At 42.1% G+C, this 26,069-nt stretch overlaps 1 protein-coding gene across 1 annotated transcript in view; it reads left to right on the forward strand.

The window, feature by feature from the left end:
- Positions 1-1,176: 1,176 nt before the first annotated feature.
- The window catches only part of LOC136577528 (T-cell-specific surface glycoprotein CD28-like), a 36,434-nt gene continuing 11,541 nt past the window's right edge, over positions 1,177-26,069 (forward strand). Inside the window, exons 1-2 of the mRNA XM_066577433.1 lie at positions 1,177-1,402; positions 10,680-10,781. Coding sequence (XP_066433530.1) covers positions 1,348-1,402; positions 10,680-10,781 — 157 coding nt within the window. The 5' untranslated portion in view covers positions 1,177-1,347. The remainder of the gene's footprint in view (positions 1,403-10,679; positions 10,782-26,069) is intronic.

The following is a 26,069-nucleotide window of genomic DNA, read 5'->3' on the forward strand; positions in this document are numbered from 1 at the left end:
ATATATTTTTACACTTTTATTTAGTCCCAACAGGGAATATGAACGCGCAATCATTTGATCACTTGTACTATATACTGCAATACTTCAGTATTCCAGCATATAGCGATTATTGATGTTGCTTATCAAGCCCAGCCACAGACAGGACTTGATTAACATCTATGCATGGCAGATCTAGGAGGCTTCAGTAGGATATGGGCTTCCATGCCAGCCCATTGTCTCCACTGGTCGTGTTGCAGGGGTTGTTGATGGGGCGCAGGAAGGGGTCCTTCCTGCTGACTGTTTGGATGCTCGGTCAAAGATTATTAGGTTAGGTCAGGATAGCTCATCAATAGTTAATTGCCCGTGACCCACCGCATGGGACCCCAGCCTGATATCAATGCAGCAGGCTGGTCATGTATAATGTCCAGGAGAGGAAGTGATTGCACTCCTATTGAAATCAATGTAAACTGAAAAGGCTATTACACTTCTGTGTCAGTCCCTGGTGGGGGCAGTGTAATAGCCACTCCAGCTCCTATTTATTTAATGGAAGTGAAGCCAGCTAGACCGAATCTCCTCCAGTTTCCTACAATGCAAGTCCATGTGATCAGCTGATTGCTGGGGATCCTGTGTGGTGGGTCTCTGCCATTTAACTATTCATGACCTATCCTGAGGCATTCTGTGTATCACAGTATGGTGCTTTAGTGCAGAATATCTACAATGGATATGACTATGAAATCAGAGATGGCATACAGAGGGATAGTATGGCCCCATAGATTTCAGTTGGTGCTATATCACAACTTACTTCAACTCAGACCTTCTGCAAAGCTGTAATACAGCCGTGCACCATTTCATTTTATTTCTTGCCTTTGCTTTTTAAATCCTATTCAAAGAAGCTTCTTTTTTGTTGATGCTCAGCTAGATTTGTATTCTACAGCTATTTTTATACTTTTTCAATCAAAATGTTTTTTTTATTGTTCTTTGAAAAACAGAACAAGGAATTGGAAATAGTATTCTTTTGAACTATGTGATAAGTGCTGTCTGTGAAATGTTGTGTGGAAAAATTAAAGTCATCATCATTGTTTCCTGCCTTTTATATTGAATGAACGTTTATTGCGTAACAGTTCTGGTAAGATAGAGGAGGAGACAGGTTTAGGAAAAAAATGAGCGAGAGCCATGTATCATCGTCACTATAGTGTCTGTAGAAATAGTGCAACATGTTTTCCTTCTCTATGAACTTTAGTTGATTGTTTCTCAAGCTCCAGTAATGTATTTATGATAAGTTAACATTGACTTTATGCCAACTAGTTCTAGTCACTTTTTATAGTTTTCACAGGTGCATGGAGGTATATACTGATCATTAATGCAACCATGGATCGGAGGATGATCTGCTCTGTAGGTCTGATCATGCTGGTTCAAAGTATAGGTAAGTCCATCAGCAATCTTTAATTAGACTATGACAAGCATTCAGTCATCTGACAGCTTTTAGTTGCTATCTTATGTCTGACTGTAACTGATATTTGACTACTTTTTGAAAATTAACTTATACGTCGGTCAGATAGCAGAATTGTTTTATCTTACCTTATTCTATGGCAATGTCATTAATTGCATCAGTTATTTTGTAAGACCAAATGAAATTAGAATTGCATTAATAAGTCTGATCCATCAGAAACTGTATGTGCCCCATATTTGTCCTCTATTTATGCATTCTGTGTATATATATATGCATTGTGCCTTCACTTTATATGACTTTTATGAGGCTTTATATCACAGCTATCACTGAAGATTTTCTGTAAAATTATTGCCCAGAGTGTAAACTTTGTGGTTGTTACTTTTTAATACAGTGCTGAGATTTGGTTAGTGTTGAATGTATTTTCACACACTTTGCATAAAAGTGTTGTTTTTTTTAAATTTTGCATTAAAAGTAATACATCTAAATTCATGCTTGCATTGGTTAGAGGTTTAAAATTACTGTAAATTGGTTTACTTTTCAAGAAATGTGTGCTTCCTCTCAGATTTGCTGTATTATTTTAGATATATTTCAATCAGGGGTGTAACTTGAAGCTGCTGGGCCCCAGTGCAAAGTCTGGAACTGGGCGCCCAACTGCAAAGCTTCATTGATAGTATTGATTTGCAATATGGGGAAGAAAGTCTTTATGGGCCCTCTGCACCCCCTATAGTTACACCAGTGATTATTTTCAATGGTTTCTCCAAACAAAATGTAGTATTATTCTAGCAAAACATGAATGAAAGCATACCCCAGTTTTTATCAGATATGTTTAAAAACAATGATGTTAGCCAACCACAATACCAATGTAAAATGTAACTATTCATTTACACTTGTTAACTAGTTGTACTAAGTTTAGCAGCAGTAATTTAAGTTACAAGGTTCACACGATTTGCTATAAAATTTCAACCCAGTCCACTATGAAGAACTACTTTGAAGGGGTTGTGCTAGAATCAAGTTTTGTAACCTATCCAGATAGGTGATAAAACTGTGATTTTGGAGGGGGGGTTCATTGCTGAAACCCCCACTAATCCCATTAACTGGGTTCTTGTGTTCTTCTCAACTCCTTACCTGCACTCTCTGCAGTGAGGAGGAGCTTGAGTAGACTGGAAACTAAGTATGCACGGTACTATGCTATTGATCTCAATGGCGCTGACGGAAATAGCTGAGAGCTCTAACTCGGCTATCTAATTAACGGAGCCACACTGCACATGCTTGGCCACCGCTCGATTCAAGCTCTTGATCGCCTTGTAGGCTGCAGTGAGGAGGAGAGAGGGACATGGGATCCCTGTTCTTGGGATCAGTGGGGGTCTCAGCAGTGAAATAGTGTAATATGTTCAATCAGATTCTTGATTCTGGGACAACCTTCCTATCAGTTTTGTTGCTCTGCAGCATTTTAGATGTAGTCTTGGTAAATAATCTTCAGGGCTCCTTAACATGATAGTATGTGCGCACATAATTGCATATGCAAAATTTGCACGTACAGTAAACAGAGAATAGAACCCATTGATTTCAATGGTTTCCTTCTCATTTGTCTATTGGGGGTGAACAAATGCGTGTGTAATGCGCAGCAGGAAATGCAATATGCTGCACAATTCCTCGGAACACAAAGAACACATCTGGAACTCATTAGGCTAAATAGCCATGCAATAAGTACAGTAAAATATATGGATACGTGCATAAAAAAGACTTGTTCACGGTGCAAATACGTAGCACGCAATTGCACATACAGTTGTGTAAAGGAGTCCTGACTCTAAGGGCTCCTTCGCATGAGCATATGTGCAATTGCACGCACTTCAGCTTAACGTCTTTGAGTTATGACCGAGGTTGATTTGCGTGCATTATGGCGCATTGTAATACACTTTTTTGCATACAGGGCATGTTCATTTGCACACAGCAGACAAACATGTCCTGATTTACATGGCTATTTAACCTAAGGAGGTCTAGTTGCGTTCTTTTTTCACAGAATAGCACCGCGTATTGGGCATTTGCGCTTGTATTTAGCGTGCATTTGCGCACCTCCCATAGACTTCTATGGGGCCCATTGCTGCACAAATATGCAGAAAAATATAGCAATACATTTGTGCAAAAAAGAAAAATGAGAATGAACCTATTGATTTCAATGGGTTCTATTCTCTGTGTATTGTGGACACAATTTTTACCGTCCTTACTTGAAAACACTCAAGTCTGTCTAAGGACTTTTTAGCTTTCAATACATGTTTTATTTTTTAAACATAGTATAGATAAGATTCCATTGTCAATTAATTGGTACATAAGTTGATATCAGTGCTGAATATTGAGTAGTCAGTAGAAATTCAATCATTCCTTCAGTACAATACAGTACAATATGTAAGGAATGTAACAAAATAAAGCAGTGGATGGTAATTAGCAAAGTACAAAATAAAGAAGAACAAGGGTAACAATGTAAAAGTGTAGAGTGTTTTCTGTCAAGTTTGCAGTATTTTGGTTGAGTCAAAGGGATTTTCCAGTCTTATCATTTTTTTAAAATGTCAGCTGAAAATGAGATAACATAAGTGAAAAATCCACCACCTCTCCAGTAGCACCAATTCAGTTGTCCAGCCCACAGTCTTCAATTACTTGTGATGCCATGCTATACTGGCACATGACTGTTTCTGTCAATCACTGGTTGCAGTGGTCACGTGACATATGTACATACCATCATGACCTTTGCTTCCAATGGAAATGTCTGGATTGGCTGCATACTGGTATGACAAGTCATTGCTTCAGTAAGGTAAACACAGAATGGTGAGGGACAATTAGATCATTGGCTTTGGAGTGGTGAGAAATTTAAAGGATGAATGTGTACTTTTTCATTTGTGCTTTTTTTGCAGCAGCCAAATTTGTATTGTAAAGGCTGGAAAACCTCTTAACCCCTTAATGACATGGCCTATTTTGGGCTAAAGGACGCAATGATTTTTGGCAGATTTTCTTCTCCATCTATCAAAAGCCATAACTTTTTTATTTTTCCGTCGACGCGGCCGTATAAGGGCTTGTTTTTTGCGTGGCGAACTGTAGTTTTTATCGGTGCCACTTTTGGGTACATTTGACTATATTGTAAAACTTTTATATTTTTTTTAATGATAGCAGGGAGAGAAAAAGCATCAATTCTGCCATAGATTTTAATTTTTTTTACAGCGTTAACCCTTTCCAATCCAACTTATATCCTGGTTTTCCTTGGGGGCTTACTCTTTTTCTGCAGTTATACAACAGCGTTATCTGCTGGCTAAAGCCAATACTGCATGAGGTGACACATTGGATAGGCTCTGACAGCTGAGAGGCTGCCAATATACAGTAAGAGAACCCCGACGGATGTCTTCCAACATCGGAGCTGTACAGGCTTAAATCATAATGTCTTTAGACATCAGACAGTGGATTGGAAAGGGTTAATCATGCAGCATAAATAAGACAATCCATTTTTTCTGTGGGCCGGTACGGTTACAACGATACCAAAGTTCTTACTTTTTTTTTAGGTTTTTCCACTTTTCTAAAATAAAACCCCTTTTTTTGGAAATCTTTTTTTTCCCTAAATCGCTGCATTCAAAGTCCTGTAACTTTTTTATTTTTTTATGTACGGAGCTCTATGAGGGCTTATTATTTGCGAGATAAGCTGTAGTTTTTATTAGTACCATTTTGGGGTACATACGGCTTTTTTGATCACTTTTATTGCGTTTTTAGGGAGGCAAAATGCTAAAAATTAGCATTTTGCCTCAGTTTTTTAGAGTTTTTTTTAAACGCTTTTCTCCGTGCAAATTCACAAGCATGTGCAGCTTATTGTACGCGTCATTACGGATGCAACAATACCAAATATGTGTATTTTTTTTTTAACCTTTTTTTATGCTAATATGAGAAAATGCATAAAAAAAGGGTTTTTTTAATTCATTTTTTTAATCTTTTTTTTCACAAAACCTGTGTCCCCCTGGGGGACTTTGACCACAGTGCTGCTGATCGCTGTGATAAGGCATAGCAGGGCTACTGCCCTGCCATGCCTTATCGCTTATACAGCGATCATAGGCATTGGCAGTACAGGACGCCAGTGTCTGGCATCCTGTTGCCATGGCGACAGGCCAGGCTCTCGCGATAACATCTCGGGAGCCGACTGAAGACACAGAGGGAGCGTGCTGTGAACTCTTTCCCTCCCGCGATCTACTTAGATTGCGGCAGGGAAGGGGTTAACAGCGGGCGCGCATCTCCGATGCACCCCCGCTGTTGCAGCGGGACGCCGGCTGTGACTAACAGCCGGCTCCCGTTGCGGGATAGAGTGAGATCATATGTGATCTCGCGCTATCCCCAGGACGTAAGTTTACGCCCTGTTGCGGGAAGTACCCCGCTCCCAGGACGTAAACTTATGCCCTGGAGCGGGAAGGGGTTAAAGGCCTCCGTCAGATGAGTGGTTGTTTTGTGCACAAATAGCCGTGCAAAAAGATCGTGTCTATTAGAACTAATGGTTTCCTATTGAAGCGTTCACATGAACGATTTTTGGACACACAAAACACTTGCACCTGCAAAAATAGGACATGCGTGGCTACAGTGCACATATCTAAGGTGCATGCTGCGAGAAAAGGGAGCTGGATTAACACGCAGCACGGATCGTGTGAACGAGCAAATTATGCGCGAATGTAGATCGCACCTTTAGCTTTGTTCACGCGATTTGTTCCACACGCGAGCAGCAATCTTGTTGCACGGCTATTTGTGCGCAAAAAAATGCTCGTCTGACCGAGGCCTAATAATTATATTTATACAAATAATGCCAACATGTTCTGCAGCACTTTAGAGTAAGAAGGGAAGTGTACAAGCAAAATCAGACCTTACATCCTGTAGTCAAATCAGGGGCATAACTATAGGGAATGCAGAGGATGTGTTTGTACACGGGCCCAGGACCATTAGGGGGTCCATAAGGCCTCTCTTCTCCATATAAGGAGCTTAGTAGTATGAATAAAACATTATAGTTGGGGGCCCTGTTACAGATTTTGCATTGGGGCCCAGGAGCTTCAAGTTACGTCTCTGGGTATGGGTACAGATGGAGGGTGGGGGGCCCCAGCTGACATTTTCCACCCAGGACCCTGAGCCCTTAGGGCTCATGTCCACGGGCAAAATAAGAATTAAAATCCGCAGCGGATTTTAACTCTTCTTCTGCCCGCGGATCCGCAGCCCATAGGGATGCATTGACCACCCGCGGGTAGATAAATACCCGCGGATCGTCAATAAAAGTGATTTTAAAAAAAATGGAGCATGAAAAAATCTGGACCATGCTCCATTTTCATGCGGGTCTCCCGCGGGCTTCTATTGAAGCCTATGGAAGCCGTCCGGATCCGCGGGACACAAAAATCAGATTTTACTCACACGCTCCGGTTCTTCTCTTCGCCGCGGCGCCATCTTCTCTCAGTCGCGGCCGGATCATTTTGCTTCGGCCCGGCGCATGCGTGGGGCACGTCACCGACGTCATCATGCACATCCGCCGAGCCGAAGAAAGAAGATCCGGCCGCGACGAGAGAAGATGACGCCGCAGCGAAGGAAGTATCCGGAGCGTGTGAGAGGTAAGTTAATTCTGATTTATTCCTATTTTCAGCGCTCATGTCCGCGGGGCAGGAGGGACCCGCTGCAGATTCTACATGGAGAATCTGCAGCGGATCTGATTTTCCCCGTGGACATGAGGCCTTAGGCCTCATGTCCACGGGCAAAAGAAGAATTAAAATCCGCAGCGGATTTTAACTCTTCTCCTGCACGCGGATCCGCACCCCATAGGGATGCATTGACCACCCGCGGGTAGATAAATACCTGCGAATGGTCAATAAAAGTGATTTAAAAAAAAATGGAGCATGAAAAAATCTGGACCACAAAAATCGGAATTTACTCACCCGCTCCGGATCTTCCTTTCGCCGCGGCTCCATCTTTTCTCCGTCGCGGCCGGATCTTTTTTTCTTCGGGCCGGCGCATGCGCGGGGCACATCACCGACATGCCCTGCGCATCCGCCGAAGAAAGAAGATCCGGCCGCGACGCAGAGAAGATGACGCCGCGGCGAAGGGAAAATCCGGAGCGGGCGTGAGGTAAGTTTTTTCTTATTTTTATGCCTCATGTCCGCGGGGCAGGAGGGACCCGCTACGGATTCTCCATGGAGAATCCGGAGCGGGGCTGATTTTCCCCGTGGACATGAGGCCTTAAGGCCCATTTAGACAGTTTGAGAGACAGTTTTGTGCGATCATTTTGCATAAGCTCTTAAGTAGCTACTCAGCTACTTAAGAGTTTATTAGTGTGCAAATGAAGCCTTAGCTAAATGCAGATATCAGCTGGAGCTCTGTTATCTGCATTCAGCTGCTTTGTTCTCCAGCAGGACTGCAGCTGAAAGAATACTATCAGCGCTATCCCGTGGAGAACTCAGCATTCGGTCCCGATAAGACACATCGCTGACTTGAAGTCAGCGATGAACGAATAGTGCAGGAAAAGTGCACAATGGGCACACATTTAGACGCAGCTTTTATTGCTCAAAAGATGGCTTTTGAGTAAATTCTGAGCAATAACTGTTGTGTCTAAATGGGCCTTTAGTTAAACCCCTGAGTCAAACAATACAAAATTTAAACAATAGGGTTAGGACCTTGCTCACAAGAGTTTACAAACTAGGAGGGAATAAAGGGTGACATAAGAGGTAAAAATGCTTTTTTCATACAATCATCTAGTTATCTTTTACTTTAACACTTAGGGCTTAAACAGATGGGCGTGTTTTAGTCCTGTTATACGGCCTTGAAAATCACCCCCACATAACAGGATGAAACAAAACCATTGATTTCAATGGTTTCGTTTGCACTATTGGGGTTCTCGGGCGTTAATACTACGCCTGAGGAAAGATAGGGCTTGCCTTACTATCCTCGCATGTCGTTAACACGACATGCGAGAAAGATAGAGCAGTACTTATCTTCTTGTTTTTGTTTTACAAGTTCGAGTGGAATACTGCAAAGTTTGAAAGGTTTAAAAAAAGGATTTTTACCTAGTTCATGCGCAACTATGCTGCGGTCATATGAAGGAGATCTCCTAGTGAGAGAAACCCTACAAAGTTACACATTTCAATTCGTAGGGCACAGTTGAATAAGGAAAGATGTGTTTTTAGGTGGTTTCACACCTGTGTTAGGCTCAATTCAGGGTTTCCGTCTCTCTGCCAGTTTTTGGAGGTTATAAGAATGCTTTAACACTTGCGCAAGGGCTTCCACTTTTGTGCTCCGTTTGGAGAGCAGGAAGGGGGAATCCCTGCAGCCAAATGGTTCCATCTCTGGACAGAACCAACCATTCCGGGTGGACTATAATGGGGTATAATGGGATATATTGACTATAATGGGGCCTGCCCACTTTCCGCCCCGCTGGCCGATTTTTGGATGGAAGAGGAAGTGCTGCGTGCAGCGCTTTTTTCCACAGTATTTTCAGCTGCGTTTGTGATGGAATCTCTGCCAGAGGTTCGGACACAGATGTGAAACCACCCTTTGGTCTCCTTCACACGGCTGTATTCATTTATACATTTGCCCATACGTGCCGTATAATCGCATGAATGAAGATTTGATGCAATCAAGTCCCAATCTTTGTTTGCGTACTTCCAGCCATTCAAACGGGGTGCTGCTGCATGTAGGCAAAAAAATACGGAGAAGCAATGAAAACCAGTGATCAGCAGAAATCCTTAGAGTGACCAATATTGCTTAATTAGGGCCAGCGTAGTAACTCTCTCCCTTTTATGGGAGCTTGCTCCGTATTTTGGCAAAAGATAGGGCAAGACCTATCTTTTCACATAGCATATAAAACCGGCAACCAAAAACAGTCATGTAGGTGCAGTTTCTCCGGCACGATTATTTTACGTGGCAAAAAAATCGTTTATCTGAATGAACCCGTTGGAATCCAATGCTTTGCATAGTTGCGGTTTTTCTGCAATTTTTTTCATGTGGCACAATACCTGCGTAAATGCCGTCATCTGTATAAGCCCTACAACTGAAATGAACTGACCAGTTTTTTCTGCAGTGATTTCAATAGGTTTTCAAAAAAACTGAAGGTTTTCAGTCTGCTTCAGTTCTGTTTTGCTTCATTTTTTTTGACTGGAACAAAGTTCTTCAATGTTTCTATATCAGCATGAGCCTGTTTGTCCTCATTGAAGTGAATGGGACAAGCCTGTATAAATAACGCAGCATTCTGAGTACAAAGTTTTATACTCCGATATAAACATTGAAGAAGCTTGTAGTGCTCACACAAATGCCATGGCCCCCTTCAACCAGATGATCGTCAGGGATCCTGAGTGGAGGGTGATAGGCCCTCCAGTCTTGGAGGCTGGATAACCCCTTTAAATAGGAACTTCAGGATTATAGTTAGATTTTGGAAAAACAGAGTATTCAGTTTTCATATTTTGCAATGGGAAGGGATGAATATTTATCAATAAGCAGCTCTGTCTAGAGAATTTGCCGCATGTTTGTGGGTCTTTGCAGCACTGACCAAAGCCAACTTGTAGTGACTCAACCAAGAATGAGAAAATTAGGGCTATTCGAAGACCTCATTCACATGATCATATGCAACTTTGGTCCGTTAAAAAATCCATCATTTTCAGTGCATGTGTATGTACGTTTTGGGTTCATATGCACATTTTTTTTAACGTCTGTATTAAATGTTTTTTCACTGTTTTTCATTCACACACACACAAAAAAACATGCACAAAGGCCCAATTGATATCACTTTTTTCCTCTATCTACTGGCAACATGTGTAAGAAACACAGTGATTACGCATTATATATCTGTTTTCACAGCTTTTTTTTACACTCCCATACACTTTCATCTTTCATGTGCAATTTTGGACTGTAAAACGGACTAAAATAGGGCATGCTCTCTCCAGAGACACATTGTAACCTTATGTTGTGGCAATATATGTGATTAATATTAGTGACATGGTTCATCATGAGCATCTAGTAGCTGATTATGAGATAAAGCAAAGTCATTAATTTGGTTTTCAATTTTACACTATATTATCTGAGCCTGGGGCGGAAATGTTCAGGAGAGAGAAAAACTGGGTAAAGACTTAGTGGAGCTGCAGCTTGATCAGAGGTCTGGTAAAATTACAAATTATCAGACTATTGAGTATTGGCATAGTGTTGTTTTGATCGCTCACCTCTGGTCCAATAAGAGAAGGGTATTGCAATATCTTCCTTTGATTTGTAGGATTTCTCGTGAAAGCAGAAAATGGTATCAGACGTGATAATGCATCCCAGCTCCCAGAGAGGCCAGCTTCACAATGTGTCAGACAACTACATCCGGACTCTGGTAAGTGTTCCGTGTGCTGTTTATGTTCCTTAGATCATCAGAGTGCAACTATTCTCAAGACTATGGAGAAGCTGCTAGCGGTAAGGATGGGTATTGTAAGTCCAAAACCAAAAAGCTGGGTGTCAGGCTCATATTTATGCCATCTCTGACCCACTGCTTTTCAAAGTAGCACTCTAATTTGCCCTGCGTTTCATGGTTCCAGTCCCCTCGGGCCATCATGAGGATTATTAGACCTCCTGGTTGAGGCAACTAATGAGGGATGTTAGAATACTTTGGTACTTTTTAGAATGCTCAGTACTGAAGCTCAGCAATTATACAGTATATCTATAGAAGAAAAATAGAGGCTAGCTCACCAATTGAAGTGTTCGCACCTTATGACAGCCCAGTCCTCATGACTGAGTGCTTGCAAGACTGTTGGTCAGGAAGATAAAAGATCTACAATATAATAGACCTACCACTTTTCGTTAAAATCTTTAACTTTTATTTCAGTTATATACATTTATGTCCCAGCATGGTCCAAATACAGACATTTACACATTTCGATCCTGTGCATTTCTTGTTCACAGCATGAATGTTGAGGGGTGACTACTTCCTACTGATCCTCCTCGACCTCTCTGCAGCATTCGACACTGTCAACCATAAACTTCTCTTCACTATGCTTCGCTCCATTGGACTAAAGGACACTCCTCTCTCCTGGTCCTCCTCCTACCTATCCGACCGCTTCTTCAGGGTCTGCTTTGCTGGCTGTACCTCCCCATCTCTTCCCCTTGCTGTTGGGGTCCCCCAGGGCTCGGTCCTCAGCCCTCTCCTTTTCTCCATCTACACAGCCCCCATTGGACAGACCATCAGGAGATTTGGTTTCCAGTACCATCTCTATTCTGATGATACCGAGCTATACACCTCCTCTCGGGACATCACAGCAACATTCCTCCAGAACGCCACCGACTGTCTGTCTGCTGTTTCTAACACTCTGTCCTCTCTCGACCTAAAATTGAACCTCTCAAAAACTGACCTACTGGTGTTCCCGCCCTCTACTAACAGACCTCATCCTGACATCTCCATCTCAGTATGTGGCACCACCATAACTCTCAAACAGCACGTCCGCTGCCTTGGGGTCATATTTAACTCTGATCTCTCCTTCACATCCAATCTTTCACATCTTCTCCCCTACATCCAATCTTTCGCCTGAACCTGTCAGCTTCCCCCTTAACAACATTGCTAGAATATGCCCTTTTCTCACCGTGGACACACTAAAAATGCTCACTGTTGCCCTCATCCACTCTCGGCTCGATTATTGCAATTCACTGCTCATAGGCCTTCCCTGCTCCAGACTCTACCCTCTCCAATCCATCCTGAATGCGGCAGCCAGGATCATCTTCCTGTCCAGCCGCTACTCGGACGCCTCTGCCCTGTGCCAGTCACTTCCCTCATCTCAATTCACCACCCAATCCGTGCCCTCCACTCTGCTAATGAAATAAGACTGAGTGCCCCTTTAATTTGAACTTCTCATTACCGCCTCCAAGACTTCTCCAGAGCAGCACCTGTCCTCTGGAACACGCTACCAAAAAATATCGGGGCAATCACTGACACACTAAACTTCAGTCGTGCTCTAAAAATGCACCTCTTCAGGGAGGCATACCATATTCCCTAAACTGAACCCCTCGGTACTCCACTTGATAACATGCTCCCTGTCCCACAGACTGCAATCCCTGCTAGCCGTAATCAACTGGCACCTGCAGTCATCCCGATACTGCCACTATACGGCCTGACCATTGTCTGTGTGTATAGCATCCCTCACTCTCCACCTCCCCATACCGGGCACATCTCCAGCCCCTTTACCTTCTGTATCACCCCATTATTTGTAGTGTGTAAGCTTGTTAGAGCAAGATGCTCACCCCTATTGTTTCCATCAATTGATTACTTCATGTAACCATGGTCTTGTGTTATTTCCCCTGTATTGTAAGCAGTGCAGAATATGTTGGCGCTATATAAATAAAGATTATTATTATTATTAATAATATAAAAACATTTAAAACCAGTAGGACCAATCAGAAAGGAATGCTGTTTTTAAACATACAGTATATACACCCATAAATGAATGCTGTTCTTTAAAATATATACATCCATAAATACAGACCACCAGACAAGTGTGCATGAACTGATATGGCAAATTTAGTTGAAAAATTTAGAGCTTTTAATAACTTTATATTAAATCACTTCTATAATTTATGCATTTTGTCTGTCTTATGTCTAGGCATAGAAGCCAAACAGCTTCACAGTTTAGAACTTTCTTCCTCTAATCTTCCCTTGCTAGCTTCATTAACTTTTTTGATGCCCCTAAGGGCTCCTTCCCACGGACGTATTTCCGCCGCGTAAATCTGCTGCGTTGCCTGCAGCTATTAGGTTCTATTGAACCTAATAGCTTTAATCCTCACGGTGCTGAATTCCATCACAGAATTCCACACCGTGAAATCACCCGACCTCACCCGCGGCATGCTCTATTTGCCGCAGGTGCACGCGCGGACGGCTTCCATTGCAGTCAATGGAAGCCGCCCGTCACGCTATCTTCCACTGTACCACGCGGAATTCCGTGGCGGAGCCCGTCACGGCCATGTGAAGCCGGCCTAAAGCTAAAAGTACTCAAAAGAACCACCATACTTTTCTAGGAAATTTTTTTCAGCTACAGATACGTTTGTCATTTTACAATATTCAAAATATGTTCAACTATTTTAATTTTTATTAAACTGTGTGTTAATGCTGCCATGACCTTCCAACTGTCTTTTATGATATATACATTGTATAGAATTTTTGTAATATTTCTACAAAATCTGGTTTTAATAAATGATGTAATTAATATTAATTAATAATACATGGGATGATGTACTCCCCATTGTAAATTATAGGAATATCAGAAATTACTCATGAAGCCTCTTTTCTGAAGATAAAACTCGTGATAATTATTGATTAAATAATATAAAGAGCTTCTTTAAAAACAAATGTCTGCAGCTGCTGAGGTGTGTATTAAATGCCAACTAAAATGTGCTCCCCATACAACACCAGCCAGAATGACCCTGGTCTCAGCCAAATTGCCTCTTATCTAGAACTACACATTCCCATTGCCAACCAGAATGCCCAAAGTGCCAGCTAGAATGTCTACAATTATCAACCACAGCAACAACATATAGACTTAGAATGACCTTTAAATGCTAATCACGGCCCCCAGATGGAATTCTCTGGGCCCACTGTAGGCCTTAATTGCAGCAATGCCAAATTTGTGATTTTTCTTTTAGTTTTTTTTTTACATAGTAAGGGAGGATAGATGGGCTTTTTACTTCTATTTTTTGCCACTTTTTAGGGAGACTTAAATTTTAGTATTTTTGATTGTTTCTATAATACACTGTAATACTTCAGTACTGCAGTGTATTATATTGTCCTATGAAGCTCAGACTTCTTTAAGCCTCCTGGGTGCCATAGCAACCCATCAGCACCCAGCAATCATATTGAGGGGGTCCGATGATTAACAGAAGTAGCTCCCACCCTTTGTCTACCTTTTACATGATGTGGTTTCATGGACTGTGGCATGTTAAGGGTTAAACTAAAGACATCAGCGATTTCTTTGCTCCCAGCAGTTGCAGCTGAAGCCCAGCTGTCAGATAGCAGAGCCCCAGCTCCTCTGGGCAAGGGAGAGCCTTAGATTTGGCAGAGGTTTTCTACATTTTAAAAAAAAATCTACCATGTCTGAAAGTGGCCAAAGGCAATGTTTACATGTGACTGAAAATCTACTCAATTCATCTGAATGGGGGTCTTTCTGCATGTGTCCTGAAGGAGGGCCAGCCAACTGTGGCGTAGACCACGGGCATAAAAAAATGGCGGTCTTGGGTGGCTCTGCGGTCTCTCTCCACAAAAAGGCCGCTACGGAGGCCTCGCTTGAGAACGTGCGCGGTTAAACAGGATTTAGAACTTAAGGCGACTGATGTCGAGTGTGTTTTGTCACGGGTGACGCCAGTGCCTTTATGTTGTGAACTCCCAGTGGATGACACGAGAATAACAGAGACGAGTCCACAGTTTTTCTGTTGCAAAACCAAAGGTACACAGTTTTACTGACAGTCTTATCACAATTTGCGCATAATTATAAACTCCATGGCAATACAGGAATTGGTTTTTACACACAATGTAGCAGTTGAATGCAACACAGTCAAGGATATTTAATAGGATTTTCTTCAAGTCACTGTCTCTCTACCTTTGGGATTATTTGTGAACATGATCCCCGTCAGTCCTAGTTATCTGCAGGTTGTGCAGATACCGTGAGGTCTGTGTCTGTAATGGAGACTGTGGGTGAGACTGTACTGGTAATGGAGGCTAGGGTGAGGCTGTGTTTTCCCTGGTTTTCCAGCCTAACAGGCACTCATAACACTCACTGTTTTTGTAGCAGGAGCCCAGCCTATTCTCCTCCACACTGCACTGGTGTTGAGACGTTTCGTGAGCTTCCTTACTTTCGACTACAACTCACCTTTTCCTCAGACTGCGGCCGTACTTCTCCCCAGACTGCTCTCTGACTGACTTCTTCACTCCCTGAATCCCTCACTGACTGACTCTCTTCACGCTCCAGCTCTGACTGACTGTGACTGGTTGAACGACTCACAGACTTCTTCTCTTACTAACTCTCTGGCTGGAACTGACTTCCCGCTCAAATTGTCTGACTGAAAACTGTGTAACTCCTCCCCATACCCCCACTTGCACTGCTCTGTTTTCCCGGGCTTAAATCCCCTCTACCAATCAGCAATTAGTGTGACAGTAACCAATCAGGAGACAGGCGTTGCCGGGCAGATTAGGACGTCGTCTGTGAGGAAAGGGGAAAAACAGGGTCTCTCTGACAGTCAACCCCAGAAATGTCTCCTAAGGAGTACATAAACGGGAGTTTTAAAGTTGAGTGAATGTGTGACATCCTGTAGGACCTTCTGGGCCACTACAGTTGCACCAGGATTTATGAGTTAAAGGGGTTGGCCATTTTATTGCTAATATAAATCAATTTATGTTAAAGGTGATTTTATGCTTCTTGTTAAAATATGCTTTTTTTTAAAAGTTGTGTCCCACTCTCTATATTTCTGATGTTACACCCCATTGCCTGGCCCCTTCTGTCTTGTGCGGATAGTGCTCCCATCCATAAAGTGGCCACAGATGGAGGGCTATGTGACGAGATGTCATTCAGCCTCCTACACTGTGCATGTGCTAGTTTCCTGTGCGCAGTATATTACTATGGAGGAGGATGAAGGTCATGCTTTCTACCTTCAAAAATGCATAGCATATAATCATCATTAACATACATTGGTTTACATTAGCAATAAACTCGCCAATCCCTATAAGGACTATTTGTGTGTGTAGGACCGTCTGTAAATCTCAGATTAAGTTAACGGCCACATCTGAGGCCACCATTATGTGGTAAGCTGTAACTTGTGATCAGTGCAAGATAAAAAAAAATGCAATTTGCAAAGTTAGTCAACTTTTCATTTAGATTCTATCTACTTTTAATGCGCAAAATTGTGATCAAAGGTGAAGATACCCATTAATATAGCTCCGATCAAGAGGTATAAATCATACATGATAGTATAATTATTTTGTTTTTTTAATTATAAGCAGCCTTAGCAAGGAAATGAACTGAGGTGTGGTGTCTGTAATGCAAGCTTTCACAGCTTTAGTTCCTGCAGATTACTGGGTGTAACCATGGGTAAGCTAATTATATTGTACTAAATAACATTTTGCAGGTAAAGCTCCAGTTTTTAGTGGTTGATATCACTGCCTTCCACTTTAAGAGGCTGATGTTAATATCATAATTAGAGATGAGCGAACGTACTCGGTTCGGGTGTTTTTGGACCTGAGCACCGCTTTTTCCGAGTAACTGACTACTCGGACGAAAAGATTCGGGGGGCGCCGGGGGTGCGGGGGGGTTGCAGAGGGGAGGGGGGGAAGAGAGCTCCCCCCTGTTCCCAACTGCTGACCCCCCACTCCACCACGCCACCCCCGCCCCCCGAATCTTTTCGTCCGAGTAGTCAGTTACTCGGAAAAAGCGGTGCTCGAGTCCAAAAACACCCGAACCGAGTACGTTCGCTCATCTCTAATCATAATGTTTGAAGAACCTACAGTATTTCTTCCATGATCAAACTCTTAATCTCTGGTTTCCTGGACTTTCAATCAAAGGATCCTATGGTCCAACTGAATCATGGGAGGTCTACTGCTTTGTGAAAACGACCTGAATTTTCACATGTATGATTACACAACTGAACCCTCTGATGAGCTAACCCATAGGGTATAGTACATATGGCCGAGTAACTTTGTAAATACTTAACTTTATTTAGCTGTTATCACTTTATAGTTACATGATGCTGCACAGATTATTCAAACAAAAAAAAGTTAATTCAGAATTCTGATGGATACTAGAGCACAGTGCATTATGGGAACTCAGGTGAGAATTACACATTTAGGTTGGGACCACACTACTGTATTTTAGCTGCCGGTTTGAGTTCATAATACGGAATTGCATCCTGGCCTGACCATGGGACTCCTGATCCGAACACCGAGCATTATAGGAATGTGGTCTGATTCTATATAACCAGTGCTGGAACAGACTGCATTACAACACCCTCTAGGACAGGATTTGGGCAGATTTGCTCTTCAGGACAGATTTCATTGCTATCATAATGGCAAAAACTGCAATTAACCAAAGACAACAGAAAGACAATTATAACCCTTAGGTCTGTCCTATAGAGAAATGTTCAAGAAAGCAAAGGTGGTAGTCCGTACAGTTTCCTATACCATCAAAAGACACTTGGAAACTGGAGGAAACTAACAGGAAGAGGTCTGGCAGACCAAAAGGCCACTACAAACTCAGATGACAAGTTTTTGAGAGTCCACAGTTTGTAACATCAGCACCTCACAGCACAAAATCTTCAAGCACAGCTTAATGCAGAAAAATATAAATACATTTCCATTTCAACTGCAGGTTCGACAGGTAGAGTATTAGTAAAAATGTCGCTGCTGAGATTGCAAAATACAAAATAGACTTGCCTCAGCCAAGCTTATCTCCAGTGGACTACTGAAGATAATAAATAGGTCTTATGGACTAATGGATCAAAATTTGACATCTTTAGCACATCACAGTATCAAGTAGGTGGAAAAATTGTTCCTGAGTGTGTGATACCAACTGTCAAACATGAAGCAGGCAGCATGATGGTCTGGGGCTCTTTTGCTGAATCCAGCATTCCAGCATTGGTAACTTGCACGGGGTGACTGGCACACTGAAGATAAAGGACTACCATAGCATTTTAATACGTCTTGCAATACCTTCTTGTGCCTGCCTAGTTGGTCAGAGGTTCATATTATAGCAGGACAGTGATCCAAAACATACTTCTAAGTTATGCCAAAACCCCTTGAGAGAACAAAAAATAGCCAGTGGGCTTCAAAGGATGGAATAGACTGCACGGTCATCTCCAGACTTAAACCTCATTGAGCTTGTTTGGGATGGACTGGACAGAAGGGTGAAACCGAAGGGACAAAAGGTTTCAATAAAGACTTATGGAAGACCCTGTGAACCCTCCATGCAGCTGGCAAGTCCAGTTCATAGGCGAGAGGATTCACTACACGTGTGACAACAAAGGGCCCCACATAACGTGGCGCCAGCTTCAAAGACAGGACCTTTAATTTGAGATTTTTAGAAGACAGGTGTACCTTCTGCCCTACGCTGTAAGGTCAAGACACTAATAGACTCCTCCCACTTCGCAACTGCATACGAGTCCCCGTTGCTTCCAAGTTTTTCCGTACCTCTTTCCATACTCCTTGCAACGTATCTGTGGCGACGTCAGCTGCAGGGCAGACACCCGGAGTAGGAATCGCTGTAAGGAAGCAAGGATGCTGCCTGTATACACAAAAGAATGGAGACACCCCAGTGGAAGAACAAGTGCGGTTGTTCAGCGCAAACTCTGCCAACGGCAGGAACTCTGTCCACTGATGAGCCCTTTCGCTAGCAAACAAGTCTCGTGTGGCGCAGAGTGTTAAGGCGGCAGAAATGCAGTCCTAACCTCTTGCTCATGACCTGAAGGTTGCGAGTTCACTCCCTGCATGGTTCAGGTAGCCGGCTCAAGGTTGACTCAGCCTTCCATCCTTTCAAGGTTGGTAAAATGAGTACACAGCTTGGTGGGGGGTGGGGTAATAAATAAATTACCTGAAATCACTGTGGAATAAGTTGGTGCTACACAAATAACAAGATTTATATATGCTAAGAGACCGTTCTAAAACCTCTGCAAAATTATATGCCAAAACACTTTGTTTTTCTTCACTTTTTTATTGTGGTTTTATTTACTGCGCTTAACTTCCTGTGTTAAAATTGGGCTGTTGTTGCTACTTAACCTCAATTCTCTGAAAAAAAAGAAATCCGGTTCAGAGTTGAGTGTTTTGTTGTGGAGGACCCTTGAAAAAGAGGAAGCAGATTGTTCACATAAGCTGAGGGGTCTTCCTGAGGGTGCTTTCAGATGAGCGTGTGTGTACATAGATGCGCACAAAACCACGTGTCTATTATAACAATTTGTTCCCTATGGTGTGTTCATATGTCCACATTTTACAAGTGTGCAAACGTACGTATCTGCAAAATATAGGACAAGCGTGCACCATAGGTCCATGGTGCGTGTCAATATTCCCCAGCGGGGAGTCCCCTTGTTACTGAACACTGTGACAGCACTGTCACAGTGTTCAGTGACAAGGGGACTCCCCGTGGGGAGTAAAGAACAGCTGTGGCAGAGGATTCTTCATCCCCGTGGGGAGTAAAGAATCCCCTGCCACAGTTGTGACAGCTGTGGCAGAGGATCGCGATGCCGGCACCCCTGTAGTGATTTTCAGGGAAGGGCTTTAAATATAAGCCCTTCCTTGAAAATCATTTCTATCTGGGGTAAAAAATAAAAAAAAATACTCACCTCTCAGCCACTGCCGGAGCTCAGGCCTGTCTAGCAGCTTGAGTCACGTCACTGCTCTGAATCTCTTTCAGCAGGGGGGGATTTAAAATCCCCCCCCCCTGCTGAAAGGGCTGTATCTAATTGGCTGAGTGCTCAGCCATTCATTGAATTTAACGAATGGCCGAGCACTGCCTGTGATTTTGCTAAGACACCCAAAATATCAGGAACCTGCCTGAGCGAATCAGGAACCTGCTCAGTAAGAACTCTTGTCTTTACTAATAGTAAATACCAATAACCAATGATCTCCCCAAATAATGTTAATAAATCCACTTGTAAGCCCTACCACTAACAACTGAAAGTATCAATGTGAACATTAATGTTTTTGATAACATTTCTATACCTATAATAACCCCTAGAATTGAAGGCACAGAAGCTAATGACAGTGTTCTAACCTAGATACGACCATCCATCACTGAACAAACGAGGTTTAATGTATCAATTTCTTCCTCTTCATTGACAGTAGTATCAAGTCCATCAGTCATAAGTGAGAATACACGGTTAGTTAATAATACCCCTTCTATCCCTCCTTTTGTAGAAGTAACTAAAAACCTATCCCCTCCACCATTACAAACATCAAACCGGAGAAGTTTACACTTCATGACGAATTTTGAGTGATAATCGTTGCGTGTAAATGGACCTTGATTCTGCTGGTCTAGGAATCGTACCTGCTGAGGTCTGTAATGTACAATGGGGACCATTCCCCCAGGGCAGCTTTTGTTACTTGTTATATTATACAGCATGCACAACTCAGGAAACTTCTTATGAAACATTGGGGTATCCTGTGAGGTGATCTTTGAATGACTAATGAGATTTCTGAATAACCGAGAATGGTTTTCATAAGGGAAGATTCCTGAAGAATATATTGGCCCATTCATGTACACGGAAACCCAACAGTTTAAGAGTTACCTCATTATTGAACCACTCTATGGGACCCGTCTTTGTTTTTTTAAATGCAGCTCTCAAAGTGTTGCCAGACTATTTACCACAATACCAAGGAAATGTTTATATTAAAACAGAATGCATTTTATCAGTTAAAAGATTTTTTGAATTGTGTATCGATTTGCATAATTTATTTGTTGGAATGTCTGTGTGCCTTGAAATACGTATGGAAGACTATTAATGCTCTTAGGGCTCTTACCCACTGGTTATAGACTTTCCAGCGATGCGAGAGTGAGTGAAAACGCATGATAATTAAACCAATGGTTTTGTTCTTATTTGCGATGTCTTCACTCAAGCCTCGCAGTGCTAAGAAAAATCTGTGATATCGGCTATCACTTGGCTAGAGAGGGATCACTATGATAACCCCTCTAGACCTGCCCCCTCTCAAGCCCCGCTCTTGGGGAAACCCTGGGAAAGCCACATAGCCCTGCCCCCTATCTCTCCAAATATGGGGAGCTATCTCAGAGATCCCCTGTAGCTCCTCCCCCTCTCCTCTCTCTGGGGAATTCCTAGCCTGCTTCGCGATCTTCTATTGATTTCAATGAGGCCAGCGCTGCTGCTGCCAGCCCCATTGGACGCAATGGGCGATATCGCAGATTTTTCTTAGCGCTGCGAGACTTGAGTGAAGTCATTGAGAATGAGAATGAAACCATTGAAAATCATTGGTTTCATTATCATGCATCTTCACTCACTTTCATGTCGCAAGAAAGTCTATCGCCAGTGGGTACGAGCCCTGAGGCACCATGTCCACTAGAAAAATACAATCCGCGCAGATTTCTGCAACAGATTCCGCACGGATTTGCTTTAAATGGTATTTTTTTTCATGCGGATATCCTCACCAGAATCTGCACTAAAATGGAGCATGCTGCGTTTTTTTTCTGCGCGTGAAAAACGCAAATCAATTAAAATGCCATCCAAGGGTGCAAAATTCAATTTAATTGACCTGCAGATGGCCAATGATTTCCAATGGGCAAAATTTCACCCGAATCTGCATGTGGAATCCGCAATTCAATTTTGCTAGTGGACATGAGGCCTAAGAGTGAGAGTCAACAAATAACGCTCAAACATTCTGAATGGTTATTTAAGGCATAGTGTCCCGACACTTTATGACCCACCATAATAAGGATTTCTCCTTTATGTGCCTTACTCACTTGGAGAAAACTCCTAATGGGGAATTTTTCAAGATTATGTAAAATTATGTATTGGATTTACAGACTAGATACCCTAGTCGCCAAAGGTTTGAATGAAGTGTTCGAACGGGACAAATATTTAGTATAAGTTTAACATTTATGTATAAGTTTTATTGAGATATATTTTATATATCTTTCCATTCTTATACATATAATTAAATCTACCATATATTCCGGCGTATAAAACGACCTTTTAACCACGAAAAATCTACATTGCAGTCGGGGGTCGTCTTATACGCCGGGTATACAAAAAAAAAGTAAAGAAAAAAATGATACTCACCTCCTTCTGCGACGCTGCTGCAGGCTGTCGCTCCCTCCTCGTCCCCGAAAGAGCATTGCTTTCTGGATGCGGGGCTTGAAATCCCTGCTCCAGAAAGCTAATGCTGTGATTCAGCATTGAATGGCTGTGATTGGCTGACGGTGCGTGAGTTAGCCAATCACATCATTAGCTTTCTGGAGGCGAGGATTTTAAGCCCCGCCTCCAGAAACCAATGCTCTGTCGGGAATGTGGAGGGAGCGACAGCCTGCAGCAGCGCCGCAGAACACCGGGGGAGGTGAGTACTGCTTTTTTTTTTTACAGCGTATTCCTGGTGTATAAGGCGACAGTTGGGGGTCGTCTTATACACCCAGTCTCCTTATGTGCCGGAATATACGGTATATCTTTTAATAGTATAATTTTAACAAACTTTGATTTAATGCGTATATTTTTATTTGTACATAGTAACATATATAATAGCATAGTATGTAAGCCAAAAAAAGACATATGTTCATCCAGTTCAGCCTATTACCCCTCAATGTTGATCCAGAGAAAGGCAAAAAAAAGCAAAAAACAATGAGGTAGAAGCCAATTTTCGCCATGTGATTTCATGTTTTAATTTTTTTTAGCACTTCTAGGATTTGATAGGTGTTTGTTTACTGAAGCCTAATGTGATTTAATGAACCTTTTCAACATGTTTATGTGCTATTCATAAAATGTAATTGACAATACATTTTGCCTTATATACATTGGTTTCAAATGGATGTGTGGGTTATATAGATATATACACCCCTTTTATTAACCCTTAATCACTGTCTCTTCCATTGATGGCGTGCACTTCTGGCCTTTAGAACGCATGCCATCTTGGATTGTCAGGTGCTACGCAAGCCAAGGTACATTATCCACATATTTGTCAATGTGTACTTTTGGATATGTGAACGCACGTTGATTGATACACCTTTTTTCTAGACATGCCTACTTCTGGTATTTGGAACATTGCATTGATTTGGAATCTGGCTTGAATTTTAAGGGGATGAGTGTAATTTACCACCCCCCTGTGAAGTTAGTCGGTTTCTAATCTTGTTCCATACCTCACAATTTTATACCACTTTAACTTCTGAGCACTGGAGTTCATATTGGAGCGCTCTCCAGTCTAGGGCTGTGGGTGTGATGGTTTGTCCTAACTGGACATACCAGATACCTCAGGTAAGTCCTTGTTTATCCGTGTTATATTTACTTATTTTGGTTCTGTCTTGAAATGCTGTCCCCTGCTTAACTTTGAATGTTATGGTCCAGTTCAATCTCAGGAGGTCTGTGTTTGCTAAAATACAGTCTACAGCTGTGTGAAAATGACCTTAATTTCCACATGCCTAATTGCATAACTGAACATTCAGATGAGCTAACCCATAGGGTATGATAAATATGGCTGAGTAACTTTGTAAATAGTTTACGTTACTGTTACCACGTTATAGTTACATGATGTTTTATAGATTTTCAGTCAAAAAGATAATTCAGAATTCTGCTGGATACCAGAAAGCAGTGCATTGTGGGAACTCAGGTGAGAATTACACATTTAGGCCGGCTGTCCACGGGCAGGTCAGACCCTGCATGCAGAATCCCGCAGCGGAGTTTGACCTGGTGCCTAGCTAGTTACCCCTGCGTACCTGTCCAGCATCTTCTTCTCTGCATGAGCAATACAGATGACACAGCTCCCACAACGATTCTGCAATGATGACGGACAGCTTTCATTGACTTCAATGGAAGCCATTTGTGCATAGCCCACACAAAATTGCAGCATGCTGCGATTTCTTCTCCGTGAGGAAAAAAAAAAAAAAAAAAATCGCATTCGATTTCTGCTCATGGGCAGGAAATTGCATTTTTACATTGTATGCTATGGGCTGGATTTGCTGCGAAGTCCACAGGTGGAATCCCGCTTTGTACTCCGCAATGCAAATCCATCCGTGGACAGGAGCCCTTAGAGGGTTGCTGTTACTGTACGTCATATCTGAGCAGGATGGAGCTAAAAGGCCACATCAAAGAGCGGAGTCCATCATTCGGGACCCCCTTCTATGAGTCAAAGTGGAGATCTGTTAATAAACAGCATCTCTCACTCTAGCAGACTTGAGTTGCCAAAATACTGAAAATGAACAGTTTGCCAGGAAACATGGGAGTCAGACCAACTGTGATTAGCCGATTGCCACAATAGTGCTAATATTAGAAAAAGGACATATATTGAGAGGCTTTATCTTTATAAGACCTCTGCAGAATCATATGCCAAAACACTTTTAGTGTAATCTCAGCTCCTGTGTGGAGCACATTTGGAACGCGGCGTTGGTCCTATGATACGGGCACACTGGTTACATCACTCTGCTAGCGTTAGATGGAACGCATGTGGTACACACAGCATCCACCGACGTCACAGAATGCTGCAACGTCCCTCAGAAGCGGTGGAGAGCACTGATATCACAGGATATTTAAAGTAAGTTTGTCTTTTGCATGTACTAGGCTTGAGAAAGGGGTCCAGAGCACCCCGAAACACGTTGCCTTTTCTTCACGTTTGTGTCACTAATACAAACCTGGACAAAGAATCTTTCCTCCCACGGTCTTGTTTTACGTTTTGCTGACCTGGATTTTTGGGGAAGGGGGTTGGATGCCAGCCCCCCCCCCCCCCCAGTGAAGTAAGTCCTATCAATATATTACTCTTGAGTTTAAGTAGCACAAGGATTTCTTTTTTGTTCACTGAGGTGACCATATGCCAAAACACTTTTTGTGATTCTTTACCTTTTTATTGTGGTTTTGTTTATTGCACATGACTTCCTGTGGTAAAATCGGGCTGATATGTAACCTCAGTTCTCTGCAAAAGAAGTAATATGGTTCAAAGTTGAGTGTTTTGTTGTGGAGGTCTCCCTGAAGAAGAGGAAGCAGATTGTTCACATAAGCAAAGGGGTCTTCCATATGATGTAGTGAAACTGTGGCTAGTTAAATTAACCACAAGTGTATGATTCAAGCAAATATCTATCATTATATTAGAGCCAGATTTAGTGTAGGTTTATTTACAACAGTAAAGAAAGGTGATGCTTGGAAAATGACTATAAATCACTATTTAAAAGCTTTTTCTCTTAAAGGTAGATAGAAAACTGTCTTTAGAGATTTTTGAAGTGTTAACAAATAGGCTATATGTATCATGGTAGAATCTGTATGTCGGCCCAGACTAAAAAGTCTGCTATTTTGTAGTCTAGGTAGTAAGTCTGAACTCTGCTTTTTTCTAACTGTCAAAATCTGTGTCCAATATATTCATTGTCATAACACTAACAATAAGCAGAGATGTAGTAATTGAATTTGTATACTGGCTTTGTCACTTTTCATCATTTAAAATGAGCATTGACCTAAGGTTTTATAGTGTGTGTATTTCTTAACTATTATGCTACTGTAAATTACCTGTGGCTCGAGCACTTTTCTAGTCAGGGACACAACTTAGAAGATATGAGAGTTATGATATTAAAGGGTGGTTTCAAGTCACAAAGCCATAGAAGAATTTGAGAATATTAATTTCTAACAACTTTAGACACTTTCAATGGAGGATTAAATTATTCACGAGGATTCATGCGTTACTGGGAGGTATGAGACATCTATAACACAGATAAGACTGCTGGCCTGGTGAACCCCCGTCCCCCCCTTGCCAACAGTAGTTCAGGGACCATAAAACTTTCCCTTGCTTAACAGTGTCTAGTTAAAAATATTTGCAGTATTCCTTTAACTGCAAACCAATCACATCCATGTCTGTGCCTTGTCATAAGTGTGTATAAATAATATTCATGCCTCTTCGGATCTAGTTCATTTAAGCCTAAAGAACAACCCTGCACTGCTTCAGAAGCTTGCATTAACATCATGTATTTTTGTTAGC

Source organism: Eleutherodactylus coqui, chromosome 8, assembly GCF_035609145.1.
Source record: "Eleutherodactylus coqui strain aEleCoq1 chromosome 8, aEleCoq1.hap1, whole genome shotgun sequence".
Taxonomy (NCBI): domain Eukaryota; kingdom Metazoa; phylum Chordata; class Amphibia; order Anura; family Eleutherodactylidae; genus Eleutherodactylus; species Eleutherodactylus coqui.